This window comes from Vicia villosa, linkage group LG1 (genome assembly GCF_029867415.1).
Source record: "Vicia villosa cultivar HV-30 ecotype Madison, WI linkage group LG1, Vvil1.0, whole genome shotgun sequence".
NCBI classification, from domain to species: Eukaryota; Viridiplantae; Streptophyta; class Magnoliopsida; order Fabales; family Fabaceae; genus Vicia; species Vicia villosa.
Window position 1 is genome coordinate 27,135,776 of NC_081180.1, and position 10,291 is coordinate 27,146,066.

General features: G+C 33.1%; 1 protein-coding gene across 1 annotated transcript; it reads left to right on the forward strand.

Moving 5' to 3' along the window:
* Positions 1–4,561: 4,561 nt before the first annotated feature.
* Positions 4,562–6,360, forward strand: LOC131632141 (scopoletin glucosyltransferase-like). The gene has a single exon (XM_058902924.1). It carries the CDS (start codon positions 4,707–4,709, stop codon positions 6,153–6,155), a length of 1,449 nt encoding a protein of 482 aa, XP_058758907.1. The 5' UTR covers positions 4,562–4,706; the 3' UTR covers positions 6,156–6,360.
* The last annotated feature ends 3,931 nt before the right edge of the window (positions 6,361–10,291 follow it).

Genomic DNA, 10,291 nt, shown 5'->3' on the forward strand with positions numbered 1-10,291 from the left:
TATATATATATATATATATATATATATATATATATATATATATATATATATATATATATATATGCGCATTTATATCTAAAAATTTATATTTGTATTTGTTAAATTTCTTTTTTTTTCCAACTCATGTTCTTTTTTTATATGGTTATTTAATATAAATGAATTTTCATGATTATTATTCATTTATAATTAAATCATTCATTTTATATTTACATGTTTCTAAATTGTCAGTCTCATGAGTCAATTTAAAAATCTCACGGGTCACTAACAAGAAAATATTTATTTTAGTTTAATCAATCATTATTTTAATTTAAGAGACAAAATCATTATTTTTATATATTAATTTTTTCTCTATCTCACAATTATATTTTTTCTTCTTTGTGTATGATTATTTAATATAATTAAATCAATAAGAATAGTGTGCATTTTAAAAAAAAGTTAAAAAATCATTTCAAATTTTGCATTTATATCTAAACTTTTATATTTGTATTTGATACTATCTAATTGTTATGACATTAACAAATATTTTGTTGTTATTTTTTTATTTCATGATTATTATTTGAAGATTCTAAATTATTACATATTTTTTAGTTATTACACAATATCGTAATTAAATTTCCCGTGCGGAAGCACGGGTCTCTTACTAGTTTCTCTTTATAAGCCTACAACTCATGCAGGGTCCACAATGCCTATGGTTCCAACACGTGAAAACGTTATTTTGAATCAACTTCCACCTACAAGTTGTTAATTTTGAACAAACTTCCACCTACAAGTTGTTATTCTGAAATTTTATTATTTTTTAAATTATTTAATTGGGTTTAAAATCTTCACAAATTATTTTTTTTAATATTGACTTTATGAGATGACACGTGACATGTCACAAAAGCCTTCCGCAGTAGAATCTAACAGGAGAATATAAAAAATAGAGACTGAAAATATTGCGAAAACTATGATTTAAAAATTTTTTTTATAGGAATTAAAATTAAAAGTTGTCAGGACTTCTAACATATTTAACTATATATGTTTTGATTTTCTACTAGTACATGCATAAGCACTTATTTATATTATATTCAATATGCATGTTGAGTAATGTTATTCATACACTCAATTGTTACACCAATACTTACACCCAACAGTATTTTACAATAGTCACTAAATTTGGTTAATGCAGTGTAAAAACTTGGTTAATGCAGTAATGAAGTTGGTTAATGCAACATCCATGTATTAAAAATATTTTTTAACAGTCATCAAACTTGGCTAATGCAGTGTAAAAACTTGGTTAATGCAGTAATGAAGTTGGTTAATGCACGTCTAGGTATTAAAAATAAGCGTTCGTACATGAATAGTATTCGTCCGTACATGAATAGTATCGTCCGTACATGAACACTGGCATCCGTACATACGGTGTAAGTGTAAGATTTAGTGTAAGAACAGGATTTCTGATGCATGTTATATATGTATGCTAATTGCAATAAGTTTAATGTGATGTATCTGTCAGGCTAAATCATTAGAGTCAGGAATGTGAGGACCGTCTTTTCAATTGTACTCGCATCTAAGTCGTGAATTAAACAATTAAATTGAGATCGATTTGTTTTTTAAGATTTTTTTACACGGTTTTTTATTGAAATATTTATCGCGAAAGCGTTAGTTTAGAGATATTGGTTCTGTTTCGAAAGAAAGGAACCCTAAGTTAAATGCGAAAGCAAAATTTCTTTTAAATTGTAACATCTTAAACTCCAGGATTAGGCGGGCGACATTAGACTTATTTTTCACCCAAAATAACTTTTTAGTTAATCAAAAGTAATTAATTTTCAAAAAAACATAAGTTTACACTTAAACAATGCTGACACGCGAAAGCTCCAGAATATATTTTAGGCTAAAATTTGGTTTCGACTGCACGACAACAAAATATTCATTTAAATTAGTTTCTTTTAATTGAGAAAAATATTATTTAGATTTAATTAATTAAGCTGGCGTAGTTGTGAGTACTGTTGATCGATGCGAACCACATTCTGGTCCCGACTTTGTTAAATTTTCAAAACCAATTTGTTTTTAATTCTTTCCCATCAAGTTTAATCGCCTTAGAATTACATTGCGACAATAGATAATGGTGGCTTGATATTTGATCCCTGTGGGTTCGCTAATATTTTATTACTACGATATTTTCGTGCACTTGCAGAACACACCAATACACGGACACAACGTTAAGAAATAAGCATCTACTATGTTCTCTTGAAAAGAAACCGATGTTTACTTTGTTAAAATATGTTAGTTTTTATCTGTATAAAAATAGAACAAGAGAACATACAAAAGAAAATAGTGAGATATGTTTCACATCATGTTAAGTGTTAATGAAACAATAGAAATGATAGTAGAAACACACAAATAGCATGTAATCATAGATAAAATATTTTATGCATACACAATAGAAGTTATCTTAGACCTGGTTAGAGAATAGATTCAAGGTTTTATTTAAGGGATAAATTCAAATATTATATAGCAAGGAATTTGAAGCTTTAAAGTTGTGAAAGAGATTAAGGGTGAAAACTCGTGTGGTTGATTGTGCGGTTAGCGTAGTGTCTGAGTGACCAAAGTATTGGAAAAAGGTGGAGTAATTCATAAGTTACTAAGGTAACTCTCACACTCATAAAAAAGTTTTTAAGGAACCTCTCTTTTTAATAATATCACCTAAAAATGTTTTTCGCATATAGCTAGTTAATTACAAACTCAAATAATCAAGTGTGAGAGAAAATTATACTGAATAATCGATTATTTAATATACCTAATCGATTATCTCAATTGTAATTCCTCATAGTCGGTTATTAGGGTTGATAGTTGATTAGTAAGGATTCAATTTTAAAACTTTCTTTTTTAAAACTACATGATCGATAATGAGCATTAAAAAGTCCATAGATTGTTTTCCTTTTTGAGTTGCATTGTCTCATATATAAGGATGGACCTTCTTACTATTTCTCACACCAGAATTCAATTTTAAATTATTTTTCTCCCTTTTACTCTCTCTCTCTATCTCTATCTCTCTTATATTCTTTCTTTTACTAAAAGTTTCCTTAATGCCTTTGTGAGTGAAACACTTTTGTGAGGTTTTAGTTGTACAGGTGTTCAACTATTTTATCAAGAGTGCAGTTCTCTTAAAGTCTCTTTTGGTAGGTTATGGAGGTTGTCTTAGAAATCTTACTTTGATTTACGAGATTAGATGGTCAAAATCTCAATATTGGTTTGTGAGCTTAACTTGTGAAAAACTCCACTTTGGATTTGAGGGATCTCTGTGAAAATCTTTCTGTCAACTAAAATTCGTGAACATAACCTGGTAAAATCTCAGCATATACTATTAGTGAAATTCTTAAAAATTTTGTTTACTGTGAAGAGGATTAGGCCAAGAGGAATCAGTCAAGACTTTATAAGTTATATATAATGCAATCTCTCTCTCTCCCCATCCCCCTCTCTCTCTCCCTCTCTCCCCATCTCTCTCTCTCCCTTTCTCCCTCCTCTCTCACACATTTATTTTTCGCTACTAACGCAGACTGTTGTATTAACAATTAAAGAAATATACCATAGTTCAGTCAATATGTCTTGTGCTTGAAATCACTTGTTCAACATAATGCACATATGTCATAATTTTTGAATTGAATAAATATGATGCTCTTTTAGAATATGTATTTTTGAAATTTTTTTAAATTATATATATATATATATATATATATATATATATATATATATATATATATATGTTAGTAAATGATTAAAAATTAGTAAATAAATAGTTTTCAAAACAATGATTAAAAAAATCAATATTTAACAAATATTATTTTAAAAACAATTAAAAAAATATGTTAGTAAATAAGTTAGTAAGTAAATATATTGTCAAAAAAAATAAAAATATAACTCAGTTAGCAAATAATATTAAAAAAGTTTGTATACTTAATTTAATTTAATTACTGTAGCATTTTGTCAGATTTTACCATTTGTAAATTTTGTTCTCAAAACTGATGTCGTGTATATGCACATTGCACATACAAGCCTGCATCGTCCTTCAAATCCATGTAAGTTTATTTCATCAATTTTGTCATAGATTTTATCCTTCACAATTTCTTAGCTATAAATTTATTCGTCAAAAATTTGCATCCCTGGCTATAAGAATATAATGTTATTTTAAATTATATTTTTTAATCTATTTACAAGATCTTAAACCAAATCATCTTAAAATCAATTGAGTAAACAATAAAAAAAAATTATAAACAAAAGGGATGTAGTAAAGCAAGTACAAATACTCAATCCCAATACAAAGGAACATAAACATTACACTAAAACTTAAACAGATTGGACAACCAAACTGATTTGTCACGCTCTTAAACAAAATTTTATTCCTAATCTACCAAATAATAACCCTGACAATAATGTCTAACCAAATACTCCTATTAAGACACCTAAGTTCTTTCTTGATCTTTCCTGGATCTTTCCTTGCATCGAAGTACACAATAAACTAATACAGATAAGACACATTTTAATGCGAGTATCAAGTTGAGAGGCTATACATATAGAAACCGACAGACATTTAAAGTGATTGTCATTGTAAACCACACAAGAGAATTCATTGTTTGTCTGTTTCTGGTTATAACACTCCTTCACAGAGGAATCGGTGATACAATACAAAGAGTGTATCCGAAACTAGAGAGAGAAAAAAAGCAAAGATGGATACGGAAGGAGAAGAGAAAGCCCTTAAAATCTACTTCGTACCATACTTAGCACCTGGTCATATGATCCCTATATGCGACATAGCAACTCTCTTTGCATCCCGCCGTCAACATGTCACCATCATTACCACACCTTCCAACGCTCAAATCCTTCGTAAATCCATCCCTTTAAACCAACAACTCCGTCTTCACACCGTTCCGTTTCCTTCCCAGGAAGTTGGCCTCCCTGACGGCGTTGAAAGCCTCTCCTCCGCCACTAACCCTGATAACCTCGTTAAAATCCACCAAGCCACCACTCTTCTCCAACCACCCATTCAACAGTTTGTGGAGGAGCACCCACCTGACTGCATCGTGGCGGATTTCTTGTTTCCGTGGGTTGATGAGCTTGCAAACAAGCTTCAAATTCCTAGACTCGCTTTCAACGGTTTCTCACTCTTTGCTATATGTGCCATTGAATCTGTTAAAGCAAACTCTCTTTATGAATCTTCATGTTATGTAATTCCTGACCTTCCTCATTCTATCTCCATGAACGCAACACCGCCGAAGGTAATGAGTGAACTGTTGGAAGCGCTTTTGGAAACGGTGTTCAAAAGTAATGGAATCATTGTGAACAGTTTCGCTGAACTTGACGGTGAAGACTACATCAAACACTACGAGAAAACCACTGGTCACAAAGCTTGGCATCTTGGTCCAGCTTCTCTTATTCGTAGAACACTTCAAGAGAAATCAGAGAGAGGAGAACAGAGCGTGGTGAACATGCATGAGTGCTTGAGTTGGCTCGACTCAAAGCGAGTTAACTCGGTGTTGTATATATGCTTTGGAAGTTTGTGCCATTTCGAAGATAAGCAGCTTTACGAAATCTCATGTGCTGTTGAAGCATCAGGTCACGAATTCGTGTGGGTTGTTCCTGAGAAGAAAGGGAAGGAAGAGGAGAGTGAAGAAGAGAAAGAAAAGTGGTTGCCGAAGGGATTTGAAGAGAGAATAATTACGAAGAAGAAGGGTTTTATTATTAAGGGGTGGGCACCACAGGTTATGATTCTGAACCACCGTTCTGTGGGTGCGTTCATGACGCATTGTGGGTGGAACTCAACCGTGGAGGCTGTTAGTGCGGGGGTTCCGATGATAACATGGCCGGTGCATGGTGAGCAATTTTACAATGAGAAGTTGATAACGCAGGTGCAGGGGATTGGGGTGGAGGTGGGTGCAGGTGAGTGGAGCATGATGGGGTTTGGGGAGAGAGAAAAGATTGTGAGTAGAGAGAGTATCGAGAAGGCTGTGAGGAGGTTAATGGATGGTGGTGATGAAGCTGAGAAAATCATACAGAGTGCTCTAGAGTTTGGGGATAAGGCTAAAATGGCAGTTCAGGAAGGTGGTTCTTCTCACGTGAATTTAACGCTGTTGATTGATGAGCTTCTACAATTGAGGAACCGCAAGTTTCTAGAGTAAAAGTAAATTTTAATTTTTTGTTTTTATTTATTTATAGTTTATAGTTTTTATTTATAGTTTATAGTTTTTATTTATTGAATTGTCATTTCTAGTTTTAAATTATGAAAGAAGGGGATAATTTCTCTATCTAAAAAAAGAAAAGTTGAATAATGTATCTTCAACGAATCACATAATCATAATCATATGATACTATTTAATTTTTATATATTTAATTATTTATTAAATAATATAATTATTTGTTGTTTTCAAAGCATTTTACACTAAGGGTAACTTTATCCCACGATGGACGTCAAATGTTCTTGCAGAACACTTTAGATTACTTCCCGGAAGAAGATTCCGGCGAAGTCGCACAAGAGTTTATAAGTATTTGCTTTAGGGATTTGAGCAGTGCAAGTGGTGCAAGCTCAAAAAAGAATGTGTCTTGCTTATCCCACAGCCAAATCCTTTTTATAGTGAATTACATGGTCTAATGACCATTAATCAGCTTCGTAACACTTGTAACCGTCCATAAATACTTGTGATGTCCTTATTAATCATATGTAATCGACTCCATCAATGGCTTGTATTGTCTTCTTACCATTGATTCCTGTGTTTCTGAGTCGGCCACGATAGCTCCAGGTTATCATTCCGTTTTGCGACTTCTAGACGCTTTAGTAGCAGGTCGGCTACTACAACTTCTTAGCGTTACTCGGCACATCCGACTTGAGCACCCAGTCTAGAGAATTATGAGATATGTAAGATAACCTTATCCAACTTTTTGAGTTGGGTAAATAAGAATTCACCATAAAAAAATATTTGTAAAAGTACATCAATAATGATTTTACTAATGAAGACTAATAAACAACAATGAAATAATTTAGGGAATTATGAATGTTTTCTTCTATTTTAGAGCAATTTTTGCTCGTAGTTTATTAAAAGTCATTTTATATGATTGATCTTTATTGTAATCACATTTTAATGGTGATGGTAAAATAAACTTGATTATTTCAAATTCAGAATCTTGATATCCTTCACCGTTAATAAATGTCTTCTCAATCATATTCCTATTAAATATTGACATGTGTCATACTTTGATCTTTATAATTGTCGCACGCTCGTGAAAAAATAACAACAGAGTCACCACTAACATATTTATCATAAAGGGAAAGGAGCGTTAGCAAACCTAAAATGAATAAGAACAAGGTCTTACGATCGGTGAAACTTGAAAGGGTACGGAAGTCGGTTACGCAAGGGGAGGGTATGGCACCCCTTGCGTCTGTGGTACTCCACAGAATTCAGTTAAATTTGTTTCCAATCAAAGGGTGTGTTAACTAGTATGTTTACTTGCTAAATGGGAAATGAAAGGATAATAAACATTACGGGAGGAATGGGTTTTTTAAATAGTTGTGCTCGCTAGAGTTGCCTCTATGCATACATATCTCCTTATGAAGAATCAGAGCGTCGTAGTTCTGCTCAAATGTTTTTGTTTGTTTTAGTATCTTTTAGTTGGGAGGCGTTAACGTTCACACTCTTGCATAAGGGACGACCTACAATGCGATCCAGCGGAAATAACATGCCCTTAAGAAAGTCCCGAAGGCAAGAAAGAAGAGAGAGAATGTTTGTCGAGTGTTTCAAGTGACTCCCTTAAGAAAGCGAGATTTGAGTTACTCTTTGTTGAGTGTTTTTTATGGTTGGGAGAATAATTTCAAGTGACTCCCTTAAGCAAGCGAGACTTGAACTTCATCTTCCTTTTTATGAAATTTTAACCTTTATTAGGTGTTTTATATGTTTTCTTGATGTTTTTTAAAGGGATTTATTTTGAGTAATTGTTAGGTGTTTTGAAGTTGAAAAAGGAAAAGCAATTGGGAAAATCTATCCTAATGTTGTCATGGTATCTACCTAATGATTATAGGATTTGTGTACAAAGGAATATCTACCTAAAGTTAACATGGTAATGGGATAGATTCTAAAAGGAGTATACGAATGATACTAACAACGTAGGCCAAAATATGACCAAAAACTAAGCAACAAAATCACACAACAATTATACAAAAATAACATGGAAATGATACAAAAGAATAAAAGAAGCAATTCAAACATTAGTACAAAATTAACCTATACAATACTATTATTTTTATGAGTTTTTAATGCCAACGATCACCTAAAAATCTAACAAAATTTTAATGGTTTTATTGTTTTAGAACCTAAAAATAATGGGAAGAAAACTAGAGGAAAAAAGACCTAATTCTAATGAGGACTTTATATGAATCAGGGGGTTTGTATCGGAAGTGGGTGTATGCCTAAGTGATAGGCGTAGACCCAGACAGGGAGGCCCAAAATAGTTTTTTGTTGTTGTTTCACGTCAGAAAAAAAGTGGTGCATGGGTGTTAGCTGGAGGTTTCGACAAGTAAATATTCTAAAAAGAGTTGTGTGCTTCGAAGGAAGAATGGATTTATAAGGTTGTTTTTAAGTTTCTTTACGTTGAAGTTTCTCCTAAGTCGAAGCAAGGCGTGGGTTATAATATTTTCGAAGTCAAAAGGACGAAAAGACTTAGGATATTTCGAAGTATTTTTTAGAGATACGTGTTGACAAAGTCACATTGTTTCGCACTTCAAAACTTCGAGTGGGGATCTTTTGAATTTCAAAGTGGTTCATTTGGTTAGAAAGACACGTGGAAGCATCAGGAAGTCGAAGCGCATGCAAAGAGACGACGTGGCATTTTATTATAGTAAGACTGCTAGGGTCAAATTAGTATAAATAAGGATCTTAATGGTAGGATTCAGGTGTGTTCATTTTGTACAAATCACTCAAAAAATCGCTCAAGTACTAAGTGAAGGAGAAAGAGTTTTCATTGAGAATGTACGTGTAACACCATTTGTATTTTTTCATTTAGTCTCAATTTTTCAAATTCAAGTCATTTACATATTTTTCTCTTTCGAGTCTTGTCTTTTATAGTTATCATCAAAGTCTTTTAAAGTCATTTATTTAGATTTTGTATTTACGTATTGTATTGTATTTACATTTGTTACACATTCGAAGTATTCCTTTAGAATATGAACTCAATCATAAAAATTATAAACTTTTAGACACATGTCGCAGGATCAATCTAGTCGATCCTGTAAGTTACCAAAATATATCTATTGATTTGGAAGACTAGCGGTTGTTTACCAGAAATTACTGTAAACAAATTGGCACGCCTAGTGGGACCAGTGTCGAAGAGTTTAAAGGTTCATAAGTCTCAGTTATATCTGCTTGTGTTCTTTTAGTTTAGAATATACCAAGACCTTGTATGAACCTTTGGAGTGGTAAATCTACTAGCAGTTTACAACCCATTTTTAAAAGAAAATATAACAGAAAAATGGCAGTGATCAAGGAGGAAAAAATCCTCCACAAGGGTCAGGCACGATCGTTGCAAGTTCGACCAATGTTTTGACATCTATACCTGGATCTCAGGCCATGCCTACATCTACAGGATCTATGGCCACAATAGTTCTCAGGCCATGCCCACATCCACGGGATCTATTGCTACAAATAATTCTATACCAATGTCCACAGGGACTATACCCACAATTAGTTCGACCATTGTGCCTCCTTTCTTGAGTACAACAGATATCACATAAAAAACTCAAGGTGGTTCTTTTTAACATATCTTGGAAATCAGGCACAACCTTCAACTCCTAGGCCACCAGGTTTTGAGAGTGTTAGGCCTTAGAGGAAACAACCGTATGGAATGCCATCCTCTTATATGGGAGGATTACATAATGGCACATCCACATATACACAACCTAATATGGATACTTTTTCTCCAATCCAAAATGCTGGCTCTATAGGTTAAAGTACCCAAAACCAAGGACCGTCGAACCAAATGCCTACATTAATAACCAATAATCAGGCAGCGTTTAGGCAACAAATGGACGCTAGCAACCACGATATGGTCGGGGTTCTTGTTAGAGAGATGAACACCATATATTTCCCCTAATGTCGTCGAAAGAGACATGGGGGCAAGGGTATAACAACAAGAGGTTCTACAACAGGCCCCTGAAGAACAACCTAGAAGAGTAGTGATGGTTAATAGAGATCAAAATACAGACGAAGTAATACATAGGGTTAGACAAGATAACATGGTGGCGGGAAATAACTTAACTACCATGATCAAA

Coding starts and splice junctions, on each gene's coding strand:
- LOC131632141 (XM_058902924.1), top strand. CDS start 4,707: ATGGATACGGAAGGAGAAGAGAAAGCCCTTAAAATCTACTTCGTACCA.